Raw genomic sequence first — 25,787 nt, 5'->3', positions numbered from 1 at the left:
TATTGCATAGGGAGTTCTGTCTATAAAAGAAAATCTGGCTACTGATAAGAGTGTGGACTCTGTATGAGAATGAACATGTTGGATTGGAGTCTTTCCTGTCTATTCTGTTTTCCCTTGAGCTGGTAATGTGATTGCTGCCAGCAATGCACAAATACTGACTTTTTTGAAAATTATACCAAACTAGAATTGCTTATTCTACAGTGAAATGCCTTAAGGTTGAGAGATTACAATACGCTTAATGTAACCACTGACACTACGAAGGATTTTTCTCCATCACTCCTTGCAATGAAATTGTGTGTTTACTTATGACAGCCTCAGGGATCTACCTAACAATGATTTGGTGAGACATGACTCCAAGCAAATTACCAATTCATAGCTCTGACTGTCATTTCTGTCTGAGTGGTCCACCTGCTGACATCAACTGGTGAATGACCAGTTCTCCCTCTGACTGCAATAAATGTCCTGACTACAGCCCCTAACCTGAATGTAGTAAGTCTGTTCTGACTGTATCCCCTAACCTGAAATGTAGTAACTGTGTTCTGACTGTAGCCCCTATCCTGACTGCGGTAACTCTGTTCTGACTGCAGCTCCTGTCCTGGCTGTACTAATTCCTCCCAGACTATTTTGCCTTCGGACCATGGGAATCTTTGGACTAAAGATGTGCAAGAGTATCAGCCACCAGTTGTATTCTACTGTACACATTTGGTCCCATTGTTTGGGTAGCATTATCCATCACACTGTGCACAACTGCAACACATAAAATTCTATCCGAGTCTAGAAAAATTACAGGTGTCAATTCACACACAAGCGGTGATCTGCAGAACAGAGTAGAGGCTTCCAAATCTAATTTTAAAATACAGTTCACAAACTCAAACAGATTAAAACAGATCAATACAGATACTTATACAACAGATCAGCAGGACCTAAGGTATAGAGACAAATATAACTGGTGTCTGATACCCTTTCACCTGTTTAGCATTGGAATCCAAAGATAGCATTTTCCCCATCTAGGTTCTTTCCCCACAAGAAAGAAAGTGGATGTGGGCAGATGAGGTGCCAAATTATATCAATGGTATTGCATTTGCCGACAAACTGACACATTCTAATAGTCAGAGGAATGATGCATTCTGTGGGGAAGAAAATAAGGAAGGGAACTTTTATTTTTTTATTTGACCCCAAGGATAAAACATAACACTGAGATGTTAGCCCAATCAATGCCAACTGTGATTTAATCAAGCACTACAGTATCAGCGATAAATATATACAAAATATAACAATGCACTCTGCTATTTGCAAACATGGATATTTGAACCAATTTGACCTGTATTACATCCTGGGTTTGAGCTGAAAGCACAAAAGTAATGGGCTCACAGATACTCTCTTGACTTCAGTGCACCATTGAAAGGATTTTTTTTTAAAGATTATCATAAATATTCCACACACAATGCAGGTCATTCCACACACAATGCAGGTCATTCTTGATACATGATGTTGCTATACTTACACTTCTTGAGGAAGATGATTCATTTGCTGAGATTGCTGGTTGCTTGGCCTTGGAGCACACTGTTACTTCTAGCATGGTCTTCCATGGACACCTGGCTCCCAGCAGTTTGGCAAATGGGATGTCTCAGCACTAGCACTCACCAGATAGCTTTGAATATCCAGTAAGGCTCCCCCCCAATGACCCACCTCTTCGCTTACCAGCTGATGGAGCTGCCACTGTCATTGAGTAATTGTGAGTGTCTTGGGCATTTACAAATATTAATAAGTATTTGGAACGTGTCAAAAATAAAAGTTGAAAATTAAATTTTAGAATTATTCATTAGAAAAAGTAAAACACTAACATATACATGCTTAAAATAAAAAAAACAACTAAACTTAATTTAATTATGAGAAAATCCTCTAATTACCTTTGTCCTGGCTGCCGATCTCTCTCGTTCATTTGAATAGGGAGTGTTGTGCTGTGCTTGGTTGTGTTTAACCAAACATTAGCTAAGTGGGCAGATTTCCCAACCTGAGTGCTGTGAGATCCATGGAAGATTGTACTGTCTCATTGGAATCCATGCAGGCAGACCAGGCAGGTGTCATGCTGGTTTAATCCCACACTAGGACCTGGATTGTCACAGGAAAGCACATGTAGGTCTAGCATTAGCCCTGGTATAGGATCTAAAGATTCAGGCCCTGATTTTTTGTGAGACTGAAAACAAAATCAACCAATATTTCAGATTGTGATTGTTTGGGCGAAGAGTGTTGGGGAATGATTCTGAATGCAAAGTTTTACTGTCATCTTGTCATTATTTATTCTCTTCATCTTCAGTGCCATTGCAGGAATGGTGAGAATAACAGGTCTGCACAATCATACTTTGTGGATCAGGGACTGCCTGCTCTTAAAAATCCAACAAACACATACAAGAAAACAGCAAAAACACCCAGGCTTTTATTATTTTATTTAAACACACCAATATCAATAAAATGCAATTTCAAAGTGACCTGACATTTTATTTAAAAAAATTCCAAGCAAAGCAGCTGTGAAATTCAATCAGAAATAATATTTGTTGAATTTTAGGCTTATCAAATCTCAAGAATAAAACTGAAAACAAAAACAAAACTAGTCCATCAACAGTCTTAAAAAAATCTACTCAGTTTACTTTTGAACAATTGCTCGAGCTGAACTCTGGTGAATTGCACAAATTAAGTACAATTAACAAAGGATTCAATGAAATCAAATTAAGAAAATATAGATACAATGCATGCAGACATAATGGCAAACCTTTAAAAAATTCTCTAATATCTGTATTCCCTTAGTAAAGTTTTGAGTATTTGAAAAGATTGATAAAGACTGGTTTTATTCAGTAGCAAACATGTATCATATAAGTTGTGATATTAAAGATATCTCAGGTACAAAGCATTATAGCTAAACAAAACAGAAGCCCTTATTTTCTGTAAGAATTTAAATACAATTTTAATTTTGTGCCTTTGATAAGCATTATTTGTTCACTTTAACTAAATGAAGTAAATTCCATTTGGTGGAAAATTAGGAAATTATATAGTCAGTCAAATTTTAAGACATAATCCATTTACCACATGGTTGCATTGTAGCAGATGTTTTCCCCACATGATTAATAAAGCAATCCCAGGATTCACTCATATAAATCTTGATGCCTGTTACTACTCCCACAAATGTCCAGAAAAATACTTAATAATAATCCAGCAAATGTTTGACACTAAATTCAATTTTGAGTGATGTGCAAACTGGCTTGGTTTGGAAATATATTTAATTGGAAACAAACAAAATTCATCAAAACTGGATTGAACTGCTAAAATCATTAACTGCCAACAAAATAGAAATGAATGAGGAAGCAAAAAATTGGCCATCAAGTAAAATGCTATCAATTATTTGCTTTAAAATCTTTACAGCTCACCTGCTGATCTCTTGATAGACACAGGAATTACAAGATCTGTTTTTGAAAGTGCTAAGAACTGTAGATTCCAGTCATGTCACACAGTATTAGGAAGCAATTGCTTTTATAGAAGAATCTGAGTAGAATGGGTTTCCAACTCTTTTCCCCCTCTGCTCATTCTAATACATAGAAACGCTCCTAACAGAAAGAATAAAATGCTCTGTCGCCTGGAAATTGCTGAACAAGACAAGATGGTTATAAATAAATTACACAGTAAATGCTTTCAAATCAATCTTTTGGAAGGCATATTTTATGGCACAGTCACAGTTTTAAGTTTTGAACAGATTAACTGCTATATTTTGATCATATTTTGATCTCCATTTGTTCATCCCCATCCTACAATTAATCAGTCCAAGATGTCCTCATTGACATTAAATTTGAGCAAAACATTGTGAAGGACTTTGTTGTTTTACTGGATCATGAGAAAATGAACACAGCCAGAGAAGGGAAATTCATTAGAATCACACCGAGCAGACAAAGTTATGGGGGTGATAATATGACTCTCTTGCACCTGCAACACAAATGTGCTGATCTTGGTGGATAGTGTCATCTGGCTTACATAATCTACAGGCAACCCAGATTCATTGCTCAGAATCTGTCAGGGTTGACAGCAGTTAGCCACCCATTCTGTGCTGGATATTTTTTCAGTAACTGTGGAGGAGAACTAAACACAAGCCACAACTTGATCCTGGTGAACAGCTGGTACAGGGGATGAAAAACTAGCAGAGGAGTTCCCATTGTTTTGATGTCAATCCTCAATGATACTTCTATCCCTACCCACCCACATTACTTGCCTTAAGTAGGTACTGAGTACATTAAACCATCAGTAAAGGATAAACAGGCTTGAGAAAAGAGTGATCTGACAGTCATCTAAAATAAAGGAATTTGATATGGAGAAGACTTGTAGAGGACTCAAAAGCAATACTGATAAGTGGAACGTATTCACCGATAAATACAATTGGGAATGTAAAGTATTTTTTACTCAAAGAGTGGAAAAATGTGTAACTTGCTACTACAATATATAGATGGGGCAAATATTACAGGTATGTTTTGGAGGAGTCTGGATAGCAATAGGAGTATGAAAAGAAGGATTTGCTGATCGAGTTGAATGAGGAAGGATGGGAAGGGCTTTGTGAACAGTAAGTGTTGGCATGAACAAATTGGGCAGAATCGTCTGCTTCTGAGATATAGATACAAGTTGATTTAATAATTGTTAAATCATTAACAAGAGAATATGGAACAAATGGTTATTATGACAGACAATCCAAGACGCTCTGAATGGATTACTTCTGTGCTATAAATTATAGAAATTCTCCAAATCACATTGTTCTTGTATGTGAAATTTTCTGACTTTATTTCCTTTTATATGGCAGCTTTCTTCCCTAATTTGGATTTTTTTTGATATTTATGTGTTCCCAATATATCAACTACTCATGTAATTCTCTGTGCTGGTCATTTGCTTTCTGATGATCTTTTGAGCTCCAATATTTATGACACAGACCTATATTTGTAAAGATCTCAGGTGATTTAAAACTACCAAAGTGCTGACAGGAGAAAAATGGGCTGAAAGGTGGGTGTTGTGGTCAGGGAATAATTGGTGGGCTGAACCAATACAGCAGTAACAGGAAGTTTAGACACCAGAATGACCCCAAAGAAGGCCATAAACTGCTGTGAAAAAAGACCAATAATGAAACAATGGAGCAAATTCTTGGGGAACAATTTGTCTTTCAAGGATCAAATATATTCAAATAAATATATAACATTATCCCATACATGAATGAAATAATCCATCAAAATTGATGAAAAGCAAAACAAAGAGTTCAATTAAGATAAAATTTAGTGGTGGGGCACTAATAAATTCAGTTCACTTACTGCTTCAACATTGCTCAGTTTTAGATTTGTTTCCATTATAACCCACGAGTATTGGAAACATTTTCAAAACTTACGGAAAAGAAAGTGGTTTGACAGTTTGGACAACTTATCAATAGTTCATTGTGGTTGTCACAGCAAAATATTTAGTACTAGATTTAGAAATATTATCATTTTAAGATTTTTGAGAATAGAAGGTAGGTTGTTATTTAAGGGATGCAAAGCAAGGAAGGACTTCCCTATTACCATGATCTGAATAGAAAACTGCAGTGCTTTCAAAACCAAGAAAGGTGAATGTATAAATTGTGTTCTAAATACTGTGTATAAACAGTGTTACTTTGGATATTCTGCAGTATATTAATTAAATATTTCATATATCAAAAGCTTGAAGACGTAAATCACATTGCTTCCATATATTTTTTAAAAAGTGACTAGTTTAAAAAAAACATAGGATTTTGATTGTCAGCAATTTAGATATTTTTAAAATCACAAGAACAAACCCAAATATTTTGCACTATGCACTTGGATTGCAGCTATTATAAGACATAGGTGTCAGCAGCTTTTAATGGGAAAATTATAAGGAGTCTCCATTATTAATTATTTACTAACATTTTTGTTTCCAGCATCAGTTGATCTGGTAAATCACACATTCATATTCAGTAACTTGAATAATTTCCTTTCAAAGTCCCAAATCCTCCTGCATTCCCCATTTTCATCAATTTTTGAAAAAAAACACACAAAATTAGTGTGTAGCTAAAATTTTTTAGTCTGTTCGTAGAATATTTCAATTACCATGGATGAATAGTAATATGCATGATGGAGCAAATTACAAGTGATGCTTTAATATGAATGAACATAGACTGGATGACCTGGGTTTGTTTTCCTTGGAGTAGAGAAAGCTAAGGGGATTCTGATTAAGGTATACAAAATTATGACGGGTATAGAGAGAACAGAGAATGAGAAACTTTCATGCCTAGAAGAGGTATCTATAACCAGACAGTGTAGGTTTAAGGTGAGGTGTAAGACATTTAGAGGGGATTAAAATTTCAGAAGGTGGTTAGAATTTGGAAGTCTCTGCTTGAAGGGCTGGAGGCAGGTACTCTTATAAATGAACACTTGAAATGCCATAGTGTGGAAGGCTTATGTGCCAAGTGCTGGAAAATGGGATTAGTATATAGGGATATTTGATGGAGGCACAGACTATTTGAGCTGAAGGGCCTGTTTCCATGCTACATAACTCTATGTCCATCCCATATGACTTGACAACTAAGCCAATGACTTTGGTTTCATATGAACAAAAGCATGGGTTGGCTGTACAGAACATTAAGCCAGTTCTGCCAGCCAGTATGATTGTGACTGATTATTCACCTCAACATCATCTTCCAGTCTGATTCCCTGAGTTTCATAGATTTGTGTCAAAACAAGGGATTTCATTTGGAAGAGCATACATCATGGTTTTATGCAAAGCTGAATGCATTAAACTGGAACATACAGTGCTTGACATTGATCAAGCTCCATTAAATAGTACAAATTTCGACTTACTGGAGTTTCAGGCTTAGTTTTATTTTCATCACTTTTCAGAATTAGTGAGGGGCAAGAGTGATAATTCAATATGTTATATTGGTATTTGAATGCTTGAATGAACTTTGTTTTCAATGTCAGCAAAGTATTTAAATCCTACAAGATAAGCAAGCTAAATATACCTCTGATAAGATAGTAAGGAATGTGCAAAAAAATGATGCAAAGATACCAATGTGGCTAATGGAATTTGCTATTACTTACATGCAAATATTACAGCAAATTTGGGCAAGGGATGATGATTAGACAACAAAATCCAGAAGTCCTGATGCAGGGACAAGACCCAAAACATCATCAATTCCAACCCCCCACATATGTTGCTTGACCTGCTGAGTTCTCCAGTAGTTTGTTTTCTTCCTCCTGATTCCAGCATCTGCAGTGTCTTGTGTCTCCAATAATTGCTGTTGGGAATGTGCTGCACTGAAGTTAGTTTTTTGAAGGGTATCTTGCTGTATAGCTTTGCATTCAAGTACACTTTTGTGACAGTCCTGTGGTTTCAGGGATATGGAGGAAACTCAGTGGAGAAGATTAAATCCAATAATTTCAATTGTAAGTACGGCTTCAATAATGGGATAAGTACTAAGTACGCTCTACCAACTTGAATGCAATGAATGTCACAGGCTGAGTGAATGCACTGGCCCTCAAAAATTCATTAAGTGCTACCGACCTGGGATAACTTTTGAGGCAAATATCTTTCTCAGTCTTGTTTCTGCTAGTTTCACCATGCTTTCATCTGATATTCTTAAAGGAGATACAACCTATTGCCTTATTCACTCAGAACCCAAAGTGTTTGTTAGGGCTTCACACTCTTTCCAACTTGCACTTCCTGAACAAATTACTGTCATCATTGAATGGGAAGGAAAGAGCTTAAGTAACAGTGGGCACCATTTGATCACCACTTGAAGGAACTTTTGGGCTATTATATATGCTAACAAGTTCATATCCTAATAATTTGACTTCATACAAAAAAATTAAATGCTTGATTAGCAAGTGCAATGTTTAAATTTCTCAAACCAAGCCAGTTATCATAGAAATATACCCAAACCTCCTTATTGCTTACACAAAACAAAGTAAAATTGCAACTCACGAAGCATAGACTATATAGAATATTATATTAACATAAAGACGATGAAAAGCTAAATAAGAACTAAACCAGCAGTTCAGTCAGACCTTGAAATTTGAATGAGTTTGATTTAGCCTTCAATTTGCCAGTTATCCCTGTATATTTTGAAGAAATAACTTCTAAAACGGCTTAAATGAGGAGATTTTTCCCAAGGAGTACATGAATAATACGAAAACCAACAGGGAATTAAAGGTGCTTATTTATAGTTGTTAAAAGTACTCGACAGATCTATTCATCTGAAAATCTTGCAGCAGAGATTGTCAAATGTGCCTTACTTCTACCAAAGAAAACCACCAAACTGGTATAAAACTAAAAAGAAATTGGCTTGTGTGTTTTTTTCCCCAAGTACAGGATCAAATACAATGGGAGGTGCAATCAGCAGCTTTGTTTTACGTGGTTTAGTGCAGGTGGCTTTCCCAGTCCATTAAACAGAAACATTGGACAGAAGGTCAGTCAAGAATCCTCAGCGCAAAAACACAGGTAGTGCTGATGCAAAAAATATAATCAGAACACTGTCATTACATAGAAAAATTAATCCTTTCTTTATACATTTATACAGTGGTTAAAAAAGATACAAGACTAAAGGGTAATCTAAGCAACTGTCTCCCTCAGGCCATCTTCTAATTTCTTTGGAAGCAGCTCTTTCTTTTCCTCTGTGCTGACTAAGGAATTCCGGCAGTTTGATGCGTCCAAGTAGAGTTTTGCATAAACAGGATTTGAATAATTTGTTGGCTGTCAAATAAAGAAAGGACAGAAGGTCACGTTATTGAATTTTAAATATCACCAGATCCTTAGACCACTGCAAATGAGATTTTGGATGTACAAAACTCACAGGATAATATTAAATTAGCATTTGTTCTTGGTACAAAAGGATATTGTATTTGTTATTCATTAAAATTGAAATATAGATGCCTGAAGCAAGAGCAGCATGAGGGTTATGACATGATGGTTTTAGAATCAATTTAATATTGTGTTTATATGTCTGCATTTTCATCAATCTTTCATGGGAGTTTAGTATCTCTACCCTCTGTCACATTCGAACTCATTAAATGCTTCAACTGTGATTACCAGTGCTGAAACTAACTTCAGCTTATAAAATGCACACAATGCAAAATAATAAGTTAAGGTAACAACAAAGATAAATTAAAGTTGTTCTCAACAACAGACAAGCCAAATTATTTCAAGTTAAAAGCTGCAGCATACATTCTAGAGGAATATCTACTGAATAGAATTGCTGACCTTTTTGTTTTAAGCAGACTTCAAGCAAATGATGACATTTGGATACATGGCAAACATGATTATATCTTACATGAATAATATACTCATGTTTGGTCTTCTCAATGGGTAGATGTTACATTCTCCATAAATGCAAAAATGGCCTTGCCATTAGAAAGTATTTAGCATTGTTCTAAGCTCTAATGGATTAACAGAATTTGGAGTAGCTCTTTGATGATATTTGCAAGACCAGTATAAACATTACCAATTCACTTTTAAAGTTAGAAATCTCAGTTAATGATAAAGAAAATCCAGTGAGTTCTTAGTGAAGCTGTTGGTTCACTGTGAGACTGTTTTGTGCTGCTGTCAAAGAATAATTTTACTCCCATAGAATCAAAAGATGACTTTTTCATATGCTCAAGAACTTTGACGGGCAAGCGAAGAAATCCTTCCACTTTTGCAATTACTTCCTCTAAATTTAATGTTGGGGGGGGGGGGGAGTTTAAAGGTGACTTGAGGGCCAAGTTATTTTTTTAATGAAACACAGAGTGATAGGTGCCTGGAATAGGTTAGCAGGGGTAGTGGTGGAAGCAGGCAATTTGATGGAGTTTAAGAGGCTTTTAGATAGACACACGAATATGAAGGAAATGGAGGGATATGGATGAAGCACAGGAGGACATTTAGTATGGCATCAAGATTAGCATAACATCGTGGGCCAAATGGCCTGTCCAGTGCTGCACTGTTCTATGTTCTAAAACTCATGAGACATGATTTTCCATGCATAAAGCCTTGCTGACTATCCCTAAATCAGTCCTTGCTTTTCCAAATGAAGATAGATTCAGTCTCTCAGCATCCTCTCCAGTAACTTTCCCATCACTGATGTTGAGCTCCCTGGCCTGTAGTTCCCTGATGTGTCCTTGCAGCTGAGGAGTGGGCTGAGATAAACTGGGATAAGGATGTGTATGAAAGGAGACCCATCTTTGAATGAAAGGCTAAAATCTCAGGCATAGTTTGGAAATGAAACTATTGCACCAAAAAAGAAAATAAGATTGCTTTGGCAGATTTATATCCTCTGTACATGATCTCTATTTTAGTTGAACAATCAACAGAGGCCATTAATTGTTTTATTGACAATCAGTTTATGGAGAAACACTGATTAAATCAGTGATGACTTTTGGCCACATTGATATATTTTGTTCTTTCTCCAATAAACGTTGAGAGAAGTAAAATGAACAAACTTCCTTTCTTGGAAAATAATTTCCCAATTCATGAAAACACATACCTTTTCTGGATCTAATGTAAAATCTGGATCTAACAAGCCTTCAGCATTTTCATGACTACGGTCAACTTCATACATGTTATACGTTGGATTTCCAATTTCCACATTCATGCCTCCATTTGACAGTGGATGCCTCCGGACTGTTTTCACACTGAAAGAATATTCCAAAACAGAAAAAAAAGTGTATGAAAATACTTTTAACAGAAGTTCATCAAATGAACCTTGTCATTGGTTAGTTGGACAAAATACAGAAATAACAGATTGATACCTGTCTGCTTTAATATATTGGAGTTGGAGTATTTATTGACAACAAATTTTGTACAGATTATTCTGAGGGACATTAGTGCTGATGAATGGACTACTTCTGAGAGCAATCACTGCCAGACTGGATTAGATACAGGCTAACAATACTTCAATTCTATCTCAAAAATATAGCTTCGCACCAACCTCAGTTGATTACAATTTACTTCACCAGTGTGATAGTTTTTGCATTTCCTGGATCTAGATTTTTGATCTCTTTGATGACATTATCAGTTTAGTGCCACAATATGATGCACTAGGAACATATTCTATCATGCAGGAAGTCGACTGGAACAGTGCAAACAAATTTTACTTCAGATGTTAAAGGCAATCAATGAAACCTTTTATTACACATTATTATTTTATGGCTAGATTAGTGTTAAAATCACTGACCGTTGTCTTCTTTTGCAGATGATTATTCCAACAATGATTGCAAGAATCAAAACGGCAAAGATAACAACTGGGATAATAAAAGTAATGTTTCCTGTCAAAGAGGAAAAGAAATATATAATACAATCTGCCAGATATAATGGTAAATGCTCAAAACACATTCTCAGCTTGGCCAAATTGAGTAAATACACATTAGGCTAGCCATTGGTTTTAAATCATTGTCATTGTTGACACTATTGTATAATATGAGATATATGTGAAGAAAATGGATTGGTAAGCATCCTTTTTTGCTTAGAGAGTAATCACACAAAAAAAACCAGCTTTTTTTTCCAGAGCAGATCATGGTAGCAATCACTTCCAGATGAAATTCCCTATATTGGAAAATAGATGAGCACTTCAGGTTGTGATTCTTGCTGGCAGGTCCATGCATTTCTCAGTGTCAGACTTGCACCTAATGAAGTCACCAAATGTACAAACCCATTTCCACTTTCACTGACAGAAATTGGAACTCAAAGGCGCAACCTGTGATAATTGTGAAACAGTCTCAGTACAACTTGGAACAAAAAGTACAAGGTTTCTGCTTTTCTTGTTATTCAAAAGGTCATTCTACTTATATTGGTAGACCTAAATGGCCGGCTTCAGACCTCAACGCAGGTGCATGCATGTAAATAATGCATGTTATGGAGCAGACTCAATGGGCTGAATGGCCTACTTCTGCTCCTTTGTCTTATGTGATCTTGTAATACATGTGAGTATTGAACATGATGATGTCATTATGTGTAAGCACTATGTATTGGTGTGACTGATTGTTAGTCCAAAATAAAACACATACCTTTGTTGTTCTGAGAATTTAGTGCAAAAACTGGAAGGGCTTAAGTTAGATATACAAATGAGAAAATGGGAATGAAGAAACTTCATTGAGGTTGATAAAACCTTAACAGCATCTACAAGCTGAAACAAAAATAAATACACCATTGACTGGGCCCTTTGAGATCACAAACAAATATTACAAAACATTTCTTCACTCCAAGCATTAAATACTTGAAATAATCTGAAAGATAAAGTTAAAAGCAAACATTTTTCTGGCAACTTCATTTGAGTTGGATGTTACATTTGGTAAGGGACTCCATTGATGGACCAGCTATGCCATTCTTGACCTTGATGCCACTTCATTCAAATTCAAGCACAAGGCAGCCTCCTTGATTACCAAACCTACTTCTGCTACCCTACAAGTACTTACATTATGAGTATCTTACCAATGAATATTAGTAAAAACTTTTGGTTTGATGTCTGCTCTCTGTTAATGCAGGGTAAAGTGATGAACATAATAGACTCATTAGGATAATATTCATTTTTATCACTAGCCAAATAATGGTTCAGCCTCTTATTTTTATCATGTAAAATTTTCTCTTCTATTGTCATGTGAGAAAGCAAATTCAATTGGGTTTAAACAAGTGTACATTCACTATTGTCTACTTTTTACCAAGTGGCATTTGTCAAAATTAATATGATATCTCAACTGATCCTCATCTGCATCATTGTTAGATTAAGGTCATCCTAAACAAATAATTTAATACAAAATGAAAAATCTTTTATAAAAAGACCTTCTATTGGTGCTGAATGGGAGTTTAAAAGCAATCCAAGTGCATGCTGATATTCAACATTGCTGCTGGGTCTTTACATTACTCTCTCAAAACACATGTCAAAAAGTCGACTACATGATATTTCCACACATTTTCAATACAGGGCTTCTACAGCAAAATACCTTGGAGCTGACTGACTTACAATGGCAATTGCATTCTTCTGAGCCCCTGTTCAGGTCTATTTGTAACAATCAATAAGAATTAATCACAGAATTACAAATCAATTAGTGCAGATCAGAATTCCACATTAATTTATTGCCTTGTCACTAAATGTAGAAATAAACACAATCAGATTGAGCTCAAGGCTACCAGCCAGAATTGCCAAATTGTAAACTTATTGATTTAACTCTGACACATGAAGGAGAAGCATTTGTAAGTTGCTTCAACATTCTAAAATCTTCATAAAAGGCAATAATCTATTTATCCTGAAAGGTGCCCTCAAGTTGATATGGAAACCAATGTATCATAGTAAAAAAAAACTGTTACCTTCAACAACAGCAATGCATGCATTTAAAATACTCACTCCCTCTGGTATTCTCAGTTTTGCTGCTCTTAGGAGCCGGTCTTTCACATTGTGTACCAGACCATTCATCTGAACACCTGAAATGAACCAATTAATAAAGTAAAATTAATATTAGTTTGATAACCTCCAAAAGAGAGCAGTAACAGACATCAGCAAGAGTAGACAGCACTTAGCAACATGCATTAAGGATCCAAAGGTGAACTGGTTTAAAAAAAGGTATGCTTTGAGGAGATGATTAAATCTGATGCAGGCCCATCAGCATGCCATGCATAAAAGCAAATAGTTTACAATGCTATTCAAACATGCTACAAAAGCACAAAGATTCTGCTGGAATTCAACATTTTACAGCAAAGAACAATTTTTGGCATAAGGTCAAAACCTACTTGCACTGAGGTTCATTAAGTGCAGTTAAAGTGCAAACCCCTCCATTTTGGCAGTAGTAATCACAAAGGTTAATTTTCTGGTCACATCGATCACTTTTAAACCCCACTGTGCATCTGCAGAGTTACAGAATATAAGTGGTATTAAAATGCTGAATTTTACTAGTAATGTAGGTCTATTGACATTTTTTTACAACTGCACATTTGTTTTAAGGACAAAGATGATGATGTCACAAGCAGCAACTTTGCTCTGTCTAATAAACCTACTTAATTGAAGACCCCTGATACAGCAGCAAGACATTAATTAGCCTCAGAAGAAAATCACTTTGGAGCTCATATCAACCACATTTCATGTTATTATTGCATAAGGATATGGTTAGTGTATATTCAGATTATGTTTATTTAAATGTCATGGATATTTGTTTAAATAATTATATTTTTCTGCAAATTGTTGCAACTGGCCTCAGAGTCACAAGTCAGAGAAAACAAAAATATAGCAAGGATTCCATTACCTGATCATCATTAAGTGCTCTATTTCAGAGTGTGTCCCTGCTTAAACATAAGGTAGTGGAAGAGGTTGGCTGTTATTTACCATATAGTTACTGCTGAGGCTTTCATATAAAAAGTGGGACATATGAAGTGTTCTGGAGTACTGCCATTCACAATGCCTGGACCTGTGGAATTCTTCCCATTTCATATGATAACAGAGCTTCTCCAATGTCACTATGGCTCAAACATGCAATATAGAAGCAGCTCCATGTTGGAATCCGTGACTAAATTTCAGTTCCATTGAATCTATTCAATCGAATTTCAGAAGAAAAGTAAAAAAACTTAGTTGCTACCTTTAAGCAGGGCCGCATCTGGGGAGTGGTGGAGGCAGGAGGATAATATAAAGAGGGGGTGAAATGCCTTGTATATTTAATGTGCACATGCAAAAAGTTCCTCTCCAAATGTGGTTGAATTTCAACTTCTGTGTATGCCATTAGTGTTACAGGTTCAGTACCAGAGATAGAGACAACATTTAATGCCAACGTCTTCAAAAGATGATGCAGAAGGAAGAGAAGTTTGCAAATGGGTATCCAAAAAACTAAATTAAAATAATGAAACAAATTAAAACAGTTTTGAAGTCCTTTTGGATTCAATAACTATTTACAACTAGAGCAAGGTAAAATAAATAATTATTCAGGAAATTGTTAGTTTTTTGTCACAAGCGTTGATATCATATGGGCATGCCATGTCCAACATAGATGCAGGTGCTCAAAATATGAAATAAAAACAATATAAAGGTGGAAATAGCAGCTCAGGCAGCATCAATAGAGAAAGAAACAACGTAAATTTTTCAGGTTGATGATAGATTCTGGGTCATTGTTCCAAAACTTTAACTCTTTTGCTCTCTCCTTATATACTGTCTGATTTGTTCAGTATTAATCTTTTCTTTCTTTTTCAATCTTTTTATTAATTTTCAAATTAGTACAAAATAATATATATAACATTAGTAATTATACATATGGTGCAAAGAGATCAGGATAACAATCATAACAGTTAATATATGTAATCACAAGGAATAAAAAAAAAGTCATCTAGATCTCCCATTTTTTTATTAGGTGAACAAATATAAAAGGAAAGATTGAAAAGAAATAAAATTTAATTATATGAAAGAAGAACCCCCAAATCAAAAAAACAATATTGATAATAAACCAAAAAAACCCCAAAAACTTCAAAAAAGAACTAGACTGATATTTCTTCAATTAAAAAAGAAAAAAAACATTATTATTTCATCAAATCCGCTCCTCTGTATTCAAGAGTTATTGAAAGGGATCTGATAAAGGTCAGCTTATATCATATGGAAGTATTGAATAAATGGACTCCAAACTTCCTCAAATTTAAGCGAAGGATCAACAGTACCACTCCTAATTTTTTAAGTTTAAACATGCTATAGTTTGAGGAGTATTAATCAACAAGCTTCAAAACCTGGGCCTCTGCACCTCCCTCTGCAACTGGATCCACGACTTCCTTATCAGGAGACCACAGTCAGTGTGGATTGGTAGTAAGATCTCCTCCTCGCTGACAATCAACATAGGCACACCTCAAGGATGCGCGCATAGCTCGCTGCTCTACTCTCTCTACACTTATGACTGTGTGGTGAGGCACAGCTCAAATGCCAACCATAAATTTGCTGATGACACTACTATTGTTGGCAGAATCTCAGATGGCAATGAGGAGGATTACAGGAGTGAGATAGATCGGTGGTTGAGTAGTGTCGCAACAACAGCCTCACACTCAATGTCAGCAAGACCAAGGAATTGATTGTGGACTTCAGGAAGGGGAAGTTGGGAGAACACACACTAGTCTTCATTGAGGGGTCAGCGATGGAAAGGGTGAGCTGCTTCAAGTTCCTGGGCATCAACATCTCAGAGGATCTATCTTGGGCCCCACACATTGATACAATCATGAAGAAGGCACGCCAGCAGCTCTACTTCACTGGGAGTTTGAGGAGATTTGGTATGTCAGCAAAGACTCTTGCAAATTTCTACAGATATACAGTGGAAAGCATTCTGACTGGTTGCATCACCGCCTGGTATGGAGGCTCAACTGTGCAGGATCGAAAGAGACTGCAGAGGGTGGTATACTCAGCCAGCTCCATCATGGGCACAATTCTCCCCACCACCAAGGACATCGTCAAGAGGCAGTGCCTCAAGAAGGTAGTATCCGTCATTAAGGACGCTCACCACCTGGGACATACTCTCTTCACATTACTACCATTGGGGAGGAGGCACAGGAGCCTCAAGACCCATACTCAACACTTCAGGAACAGCTTCCTCCTCTTTGCCATCAGACTTCTGAATGGTTCATGAACCCATGAACACTACCTCTTTATTCCTCTTTTGCAGTATTTATTTATTTTTATAATTTATGTGTTGTACTGTGCTGCTGCCACAAAACAACAAATTTCATGACATATAGTAGTGATAACAAACCTGATTCTGATTCTATTTCTTGCATTTTATTGTTTTTATCTCTAATCTTGGGAGATGTGTACTGAAATTAGACATGCATTTACAATTTTGTTATAAAAACCAACAGTGGAACATTGCTTAATGATTCTTTCCTCCTCTACTTCTTCTAATCCCTTTCTTAAACTAAAATTTTAATCCATCTGCCTGGTTAAATTCTCAGCATTTCAAACAAGTTACCTACAATCTACTATTCTTTCCTTTCCCTTCTCTGCATTGCTAATGAGGTTGGAGGAGTGGGTGTGGGGCGCAGGCAGATATTACTAAAAGGAATCCCATAACCAAATTTACAACCAATGGATCATATAGACTTAATGGTAATGTTTTGGGAAGCAACCCTAGTAGGACGCTTCTATATGATTGCATGGGCTTCTTTACCATACAAAGGTATAAGTGGCACCAAAAAAGCCCAGAGACTTGTGAAATATTTTGTTCATACCCTGTTACTGTATGGACAATTATTATTCATTGTTGATGATAGATGCTCCTTTATAACTCAACAAAACCTTTGAAACATCCAAAATCATAATTGTTGCATTTAATATTTCCTCTTTTCACATTATGAAATGACCTTGCATTTACTTATATGACACTTATATGATCTCTTGACTTTCCAAAGTATATTATTAGAAACTATAGGAGACTGTGTCTCTGTTATAGGAAACTAAGTACTTACTGAGGTTGTAAAGTAGGAAACATAACAGTTAGTTTTGCACACAATTAGTTCCCACAAATAGCAACTTGATGATAATCTGGTTAGTGACAAGAAGTTCTTTCTATTGTGCAGCATTCTAGTGTGGTACATGAAAGAATCTAACCTAAAACACAATTCTGTCCTTAATGCCCAGGTTGCACATGCTTGAAGATTTCTGGGTCTTCCATAAAATGGAGAATTGAATCCTGCTTCAACATTAGTAAAGGGGGACAGGCTTATCTGGTCTGCTGCCAAGGAGTTTGAAGCTGCAGTAGGGCTCCTGATGATTTTTTCAACCTTGCACTGCCTTGCCCAGCATGGACTGTCACCTCATTGTATGTCTGATCCACCTCTCTCACCACCACCTGGCTGCAAGATGTAACCACCAGTACCCCATTTCCCCAATGTTTTCCCTTCCCTTTATGACTCTGTCTGCATGCCTCATGCTTCCCACCCCATCACCACACTTGCTTCACAATTTGTGCCCTACTTGATTTCTACCACTATTCTACAAAGGTGGGGTTTGTGTGCATTTACACATGTAAGGCTGATCACAAATAATACCTTCATTCTCAAGTGTAATAATGGGTTGAGCATCACATTAAGCCACAAAATTGACATGTTAGTTAGTTTCAGTGACATTGAATAAAGGATCAATATTGGCCATTAGTGGTATAACAATGCTGCTCTTCAAATTAATGGCGTGATATATTTTATGTTCACCTGAGACAGCAGAGAGGGCTGAAATTTAACAACTTATCTGAAAGAGTGCATCTTTGATAGTAGCACTCCCTCAGCACTGCACCAGAGTGTTAGGCTAGTTTGTGTGTTTGAGTTGCTGGAGTAGAACTTTCTGACTCCAAGACAAGAATGATACACTGTCCCAAATTAAAATGTGCATTTTGTAATCCATTTGGCATTTCTTGAAGATTAAACTATTTCCAGCTACACTCACAGTCATCCTGCTCTCACCTGCTGCATATCTCTGAAATGAATCCAAAGCAAGAAGTGATACTTGCCTTTGAATTTTACCTTTGTTTAAAGGTATTTTGAGAAGGAGCTAAGTGGTTGGAAAAGCGACATGCTTTAATTGTGATGCACATGGATGAGGCAAAAAAAAAGCAAAGGATGAAAATCATGTAACAGTGTTGAAAGGATGAGGCAAGCACTGCATATGTCTGGTTAACCATGATTACAAAAGTGGAAACTTTTTCAATTATACAATGGAAGGTAGATTTAATAAGGAAAAATAAATAGTAGTTAACTTTGCGTTACAGTTTTACTTCCTATTTTAAAAATGTACAAACTAAACCAATGGTTTAAGTTGTGCCATTCACAACTAAATTGAAAAGCAGTATTGTACCTGCTGTTCTTTGCTGACTTTCATGCTTAAGTTGTAATATCAATGGAGGTTTCTGAAGGTGAACAAAATAACTGCAGAAACATGACATAATGTAGGTTATATTGGATAACTCCTGAAAATCAGCAAAGGAATTGCAGTACCAGTGACTGTAAATTGAAATACTGGCAGGATGGCAACTTTGCACTGTCTGTGAATTATCAGGTGAGAAATCCTTCAGCAGCTGGAAACATGCATTACTTGAACGATACAGGACAGGCTAACAAATATTCATTGTGATGGAATATCCCTGGAAAATTCAATTGCCTATGACTCATGACTCAATTACTGCACAAAGGTCTTTCTCTCATGTTGAAAGCTATGGGCTGAGAGCTAGAAAATAGGAGCAGTCTAGATAGGTACCTGATAGCCAGCATGGATACAGTGGGTTGAAGCGCCTGCTTCCATGTCGTAAGATTCTATGACTCCTATCCAATGCCATCATGGACAAATGCATCTGCACATATGGAATGGTGAGGATGTGTTCAAGTAGGCTTATCCCTAGTGTTGGTTAGCACACCTCCTGCCACAGGGTCATTCTGGCAGCCGTGTCCCTCAGAGTTCAATGAGCTCAATCAATGATGGTGTTAATGAGCTATCCGTGATGATGGGCATTGAAATCCACGATACAGAAGACATGTTGTGTCGATACTTTTCTTATGGCTTCTTCCAAGCGGAAGGGCACTGATTCATTGGTTAAGGGAGGTAATTGGGAGGAAGTATTTTTGCTTGTGTTTGACCTGATGTCAGGAGACTTCATGGGGCCTGGAATCAACGTTAAGGACTCAAAGGGTTATTTCCTGCTACCCATACTCTACTAGACTGTCACCTCTCATGGGTCTCTCTTGTCAGCGACATAGCCTGGGATTATGATGAAATGATAGAGATGGAAGAGTGGTATCTCCCCATTCCTTCCATGACTCCCTGGTTTAATCTTCCATTGCTGCCAACCACTCCTCTTCTCATCATACTTTCCCCTGCAACCACTGAAGATGCAGCATTTTCTGTTTTACCTCTTTCCTTCCCATCATCCAGGGACTCAGACAGTCTTTTCAGTTGAAGCAGAAATTCACTTGCCCTTCTTCCAATCAGTGCATTGTATTCGGTGCTCACAATTTGATTTCCTTACATTGGAGAAATGCACATGATCCATATCCCTCCATTCCCTGCATATTCATGTGCCTATCTAAAAACCTCTCGACTGCCACTGTCACATTTGCTTCCACTACCACCCCTGGCAGCCCATTCCAGGCACCCACCACTCTCTGAAAATAAAAACTTTCCCCAAACATCCCCTTTAAACATTTCCCCTTTAAACACTTCCTCTCTCACCTTAAAGCTATGTCTTCTCATATTTGACATTTCTACCCTGGGAAAAAGATTCTGGCTACCTACCCTATCTATGCCTCTCATAATTTTATAAACTTCTATCAGGTCTCTACTCAGCCTCTGATGCCCCAGAGAAAACAACCCGCTTGTCTAACCTTATAGTTAATAATCCGGGCAGCGTCCTGGTAAATCTCTCCTGAACCCTCTCCAAAGCCTTCACATCCTCCAAACCAGAATTGTACGCAATACTCCAAGTGTAGCCAAACCAAAGTTTTATACAACTGCAACATGGCTTCCTGACTCTTATACTCTAAGGTAAGTATGCCATACACCTTCTTTACCACTCTATCTATTTGTGTTGTCACTTTCAGGGAGCTGTACACTTGGACCTCAAGATACCTCTGTGGATCAATGCTGTAAAGGGTCCTGCCATTGACTGTATACTTTCCCCTTACATTTGACCTCTCAAAGTGCAAAACCTCACATTTGCCTGGATTAAACTCCATCTGCCATTTCTCCACTCTTAACTGTACTGATCTATAATCTGCTGTATCCTTTGATGACCGTCAAAGCCCGAGCAATCTCCTCTCTTGCCTCTCTCAATCACCTGGGATAGGTCCCATCAGGCCCTGGGGATTTATACACCTTAATGTTCTTCAAGAGACCCTTCCATCTGAGTACATTGTAGCCCTAGGGACCTAATAATGACTTCAATAATTTCATATAACCCACTTTTGTCTCTTCACAGATGTGGCTGTAGTTTTCCTTTCTAATGTGTTCCCTTTTTCTCTTCTGTCTCCAACTGCCACTTTTTTAAAAGTAATTTTTACTTGTATAACTTCAGTCTGCACCCTGTCAGTCTTTCCCTCTGTTCTCCCCATCTCCTTGCAACTGAAAAAAAATGTTCGACTTCTCACTTGCCAGTTCTGATGAATGATTCTTGACCTGAAACATCCATTCTGTTTTTCTCACTAATGCATGCTGTTTGACCTGCTGAGTGCTTTCAGCATTCTCTGTTCTTGATATAAACAAAGGTGCTCTATTTCTGAGATGTTAAAGGTCCTATCTACCCATCAGATGGATTTTAAAAATCTCATAGACCTACTGAGGAAGAGAAGTCTTTGGTACTTCAACCAACATTTATCCCTCAATAAATATCACCAAAACTAAGTGATCTGTAACCTTAATTCTACTTATGACACCATGATGTGCACAAATTGGCTGTTGTGTTTGAACAACTGTGGCTGAAATTGAAAAGTAATTCATTGATAGAGTGGTTGTTTAAAATGTCCTGGGGCAGAGAGTTTCTTCATGACTGCAAGTATTTTTCTTAAGGGCACTATACTAAAAGCTCATAATTGCAAAGGGGTTCACAAAGTTTAAGCTCAAATTGTAAAATCTCCCAGCACTCAATTTATGAAAACAATGAACAGAAAAAGCTCAGTTGTAACTGATATGTACCTCAGAAAAATATGGCAGAGAGTTCCAAAATCTGCAAAATTTTCAGGTAAAAGCCAAAAATAAATTAAAATCCAATGCTATAACAAGGAATACCACGTGCATTTTTGATACAAAGATTGCACTTAATTCAAAGAAGTTTGAAGTCTCTCCTGTCCATGGGTAAAACGATTTAATTTGAAAATATTCCACAGACACAGTTCCAAATTCAATTAAGATATTGATTTTGATAATATTTCCTATATGGTATCAAAACAGAGAAAAAAAGGACTTTGGGCAAAAGATACAAGAGCATTGTGGGCAAATGGAATTAGTTTAGATGGGAATCTTGGTTGGCATGGACCAATTGGGCTGAAGGGCCTGTTTCTGTGCTCTATGACTCTATTTCCTCCAAAGCAAGGGACATTATTGTCTGTAAAGTGGTGAGGATTGAATCAAACATATTTTTCAAGGGGAATTGCAAAGGTTCTCCAATTAGCTATTCAACTGTGAACATACAAACATTCATAGCAGCAGCATGAGTAGGCCATTTAGCTTCTCTACCATTTAATAAGATTTTGGCTGATCTGATTGCAACCTCAACCCTGTGTTCCCATCTACCTCTGCTAACCTTTTACCCTGTGGCTTCGCAAGTTTCTTTCTGCTACTGTCTTGAAAAATTCAAAGATTCATGAATTTCTGAAATAAAAAAATTGAGTCTTTAATAAATAAATATTCAAATTGTCTTGTTTTTATTTTCTCCTTCAAAATCTTTTCAAATATTTTCATGTTTTTATTTCTCTGCTATTCCTCTTATAAAAGATGTCTATCACTGTGAAATGTTGGCATATCCCATTCAGTTTCAAAAAATCATTGCAATTGTTCTTACAAGTGTGGCTTTTTGTTCCCATTTAAGTTATCCCCCATGTTAATTAGTTCTTGAATAAATACTTCTCTTCCTCCATCTGTTCCCAGTGGGTTTAACCACAACTAAGTGGCTGCATTGAAACTTCTAGAGAAAGTTTTGGATTCCAGGATTTAAGGATTCCAATGAACAGGCAAGACAGTGAAGTTCAGGCTATGCTGGAACAACAACAATCTTTTGATTAGTGGAGCAAGCTGAGGGATCATATAACCTACTGCCGCTCTTATTTCCCATGTTCTTATTAATAGGTATCAAAATGAGTTCTAGTGATTACAGCAGTTGAATGGTGTATCGTAAAAATTGCAATTATCCTGCTCATGCCTAATTAAAGATTTAGCACCACCCCAGCCACCTACCACTTGTCAATAAGATAAAATCCCACTGTGCTGTGAATGATGGTCAAAAAATCAAATCCTTCATGGCCTGTAGTGAGCCACGTTCAGACATTCTTAAAGAAAATGGAATCCTATTTAAAGTATCACACTTCTACAACATGTAACACTTATTCACTGCACTGCACTGTAAATCCTCAGGGAAACATTTCAAATTGAAATAGACAGAAATAACTGTGTGAGTAGAACAAACTTTTGCCCACAAGTAGACAAACCAGTTGTACATGTAAAAGCTTTTACATTCACCTTTGTTTTTCTGCTGTGGTTGATGCAGTGGGGGTTCCATTCTGAGCTGAGGATATCACCAGCGATCATAATTTATTACACCATTAAATCCACTGGAAGCAGATCCATTACATAAAGGGAGCACCGAACCATTGGACTATGCTTTATGAATATGAAATCCATTTGGTTATAGCCTTGTGGCTCATTCTTTTCTATCATTTATTGTATATTTCACTGTCTTTCCCTGTGGAAAAGGCAATTTACGTTTTCACTGATAAATGTGGTTTAGCATTTAATCCCTTTACCTCTGTCACTCTGCGTGAATGATGTGCTAAAAATTATGGGAAAGAGACACAAACTTTAATTTACAGTTCTAAAGTTTGCAATAGGGACAAGTTTAAACATTAAAAAAATAAAATGGCAATAGTGGCAAAGACGTTTGATCAGGTTACTACTATCTGGCTTAAAGGGGAATCAATAGAGTTGCTAAACTAATTGTATTTTAAATTTTTATTAACATACAACGTGACAAAGTCATTCAAATTCCAGTGATGTAATTTGTGCCATAAGAAATAGCATTTTTATGATTTGGCACTATTTTGTCTTTTATGAACAAGGTGAATGGAACCAAATTCCAGAACTGCAGTACAATATGCAGCCATGATTAAGAATGCACATGACTGGTGATAACTTCCTATCTTGTAATATCTTGGCAACATATCTAATTTTCTGGAATGGTACTCTGAAGTTAGAGGTTATCCCAAGTTAAGACCTCTGCTGAAAGAGACGGCAGGAGGTGCCTGTGTTGGGAATTTGTTTTCTTGGCCCAAGGGGCTTGGCATAGACTGTGAAAAATTCACCTGACATGACTACCTATCAAATAAAGCAGAAGTACTTGATGCCTTGGAAGGCTTAAAGATGGACAAATCCCTAAGACCGGATGGGATTTATCCCCGACTGCTACAGAAGGCAAGTGAAGAGATTGCTAGGGTTCTGGCTGAGATTTTCATTGGTTATGAGTGAGGTACCAGATGATTGGAGGGCAGCAAATGTGGTCCCCCTTTTCAAGAAAGGTGGCAGAGAAAAGCCTGGTAACTATCGACCTGTGAGCCTAACATCAGTGGTAGGGAGTATAATGGAAATAACTCTGAGGGAGAAGAGTAATGATCACTTGGGACTAATCAGAGGCAGCCAACATGGCTTTGTCAAGGTCCAATTTTGCCTGACCAAATTGAGCAAATGCTTTGAAGAGGTAACCAAGTGTATCAATGGAGGCATGGCAGTAGTCATGATTTACATGGATTTTAGTAAAGCCTTTGACAAGGTCCCACACAGAAGACTGTTTAAAAGGTTAGGGCCCATGGGATTCAGGTCAAGTTGGCAAACTGGATCCAAAATTGGCTTGGCAATAGGAGACAGAGGCTGATGGTAGAGGGATGTTTTTGTGATTGAATGCCTGTGACTAGTGGTGTCCCATGAGGATCAGTGCTGGGACCCTTGTTTGTAATATATAGGAATGACTTGGATATGAATGTGGAAGGCACAATTAGTCAGTTCACAGATGTCACGATGATTGGCAGAGTTGTTGATAGTCTGTAAGGTAGTCTTAGGCTGCAAAGAGATATCGATGTTTTGGTGAAATGGGATGAAAGATGGCAGATGGAGTTTAATCCAGACAAAAGTGAGGTGATGCAGTTTGGGAGCATTGATGAGGCTGGGACATACACCATGAAAGGTAGGGTCCTAGGGAGTACTGAGGAACAGAGAGACCTTGGAGTACAAGTCTATAGATCCGTGAAGGTGGCAAACCATTTAGAAAATGCGATTTGGAAGGCATACAGGATGAAGGGGTTCATTAGTGAAGGCACTGAATACGGAAGTAGGGATGTTTTGCTCCAACTTTATAAAACATTGGTCAGATGTCAGCTGAAGCACAGCATGCAGTTCTGGTCACAATGCTATCAGAAAGATATGATAGTGCCGGAGAAGGTGCAGAAGAGACTCACCGTGATGTTGCCTGGGATGGAGCAGTTTAGTTACGAGGAGAGACTGGAGAAGTTAACTCTTCTCTCCCATAAGCAGGGGAGTGTAAAAGGGTACATGATTTAGGTATCTAATACTATGAGGGGTACAGATAGGGTAGACTCCAGGAAATTTTTCTCCACATCAGATCTCAGGTAGTGCATTCTAGGTACTTACCACTTTCTGGATGAAGGTGGTTCCCCTTCATATCCCTCTGAATTTCTCCCTCCTTAACATAAACCTGAACCTATGGTTCAAGTGCTGGGTGATGGGGTTAATACAGAATGGCCTGTTTCTATGCTGTATGATTCTGTGAAATAGAAGAAGACCTGTCCACTTGGGAAGAACATTGGGATTGTGGCCTGGTGTAAAGAAGAGGAAGCAGAATTTAAAATGGGTTAATCTGAAAGATGTTTCCTGGGGCATACAGGATCTTCCACTCTGCTCGGAGTCAATCACTGTTCATCATCTTGGGTATCACCCTAACCATCAGGTAAAAACAAGGTTCTTTGATTTTATGAATTTGAATAGAGTCAGCACCGATATATTCAGTGGACATACTTAAGTACTTATCAGACCACATCCCACA

General features: G+C 37.3%; 1 protein-coding gene across 1 annotated transcript in view; it reads right to left on the bottom strand.

Annotated features, from left to right (window-relative positions):
* Positions 1-2,441: 2,441 nt before the first annotated feature.
* The window catches only part of LOC127583300 (low-density lipoprotein receptor-related protein 1-like), a 1,307,163-nt gene continuing 1,283,817 nt past the window's right edge, over positions 2,442-25,787 (bottom strand). Inside the window, exons 86-90 of the mRNA XM_052039177.1 lie at positions 13,765-13,878; positions 13,382-13,458; positions 11,219-11,309; positions 10,529-10,676; positions 2,442-8,763 (exon numbers count right to left, since the gene is read on the bottom strand). Coding sequence (XP_051895137.1) covers positions 8,623-8,763; positions 10,529-10,676; positions 11,219-11,309; positions 13,382-13,458; positions 13,765-13,878 — 571 coding nt within the window. The 3' untranslated portion in view covers positions 2,442-8,622. The remainder of the gene's footprint in view (positions 8,764-10,528; positions 10,677-11,218; positions 11,310-13,381; positions 13,459-13,764; positions 13,879-25,787) is intronic.

This window comes from Pristis pectinata, chromosome 1, assembly GCF_009764475.1.
Source record: "Pristis pectinata isolate sPriPec2 chromosome 1, sPriPec2.1.pri, whole genome shotgun sequence".
Taxonomy (NCBI): Eukaryota; Metazoa; Chordata; class Chondrichthyes; order Rhinopristiformes; family Pristidae; genus Pristis; species Pristis pectinata.
The sequence above is the reverse complement of the archived record's forward strand: the minus strand, read 5'-3'. Positions and strand labels throughout refer to the sequence as shown.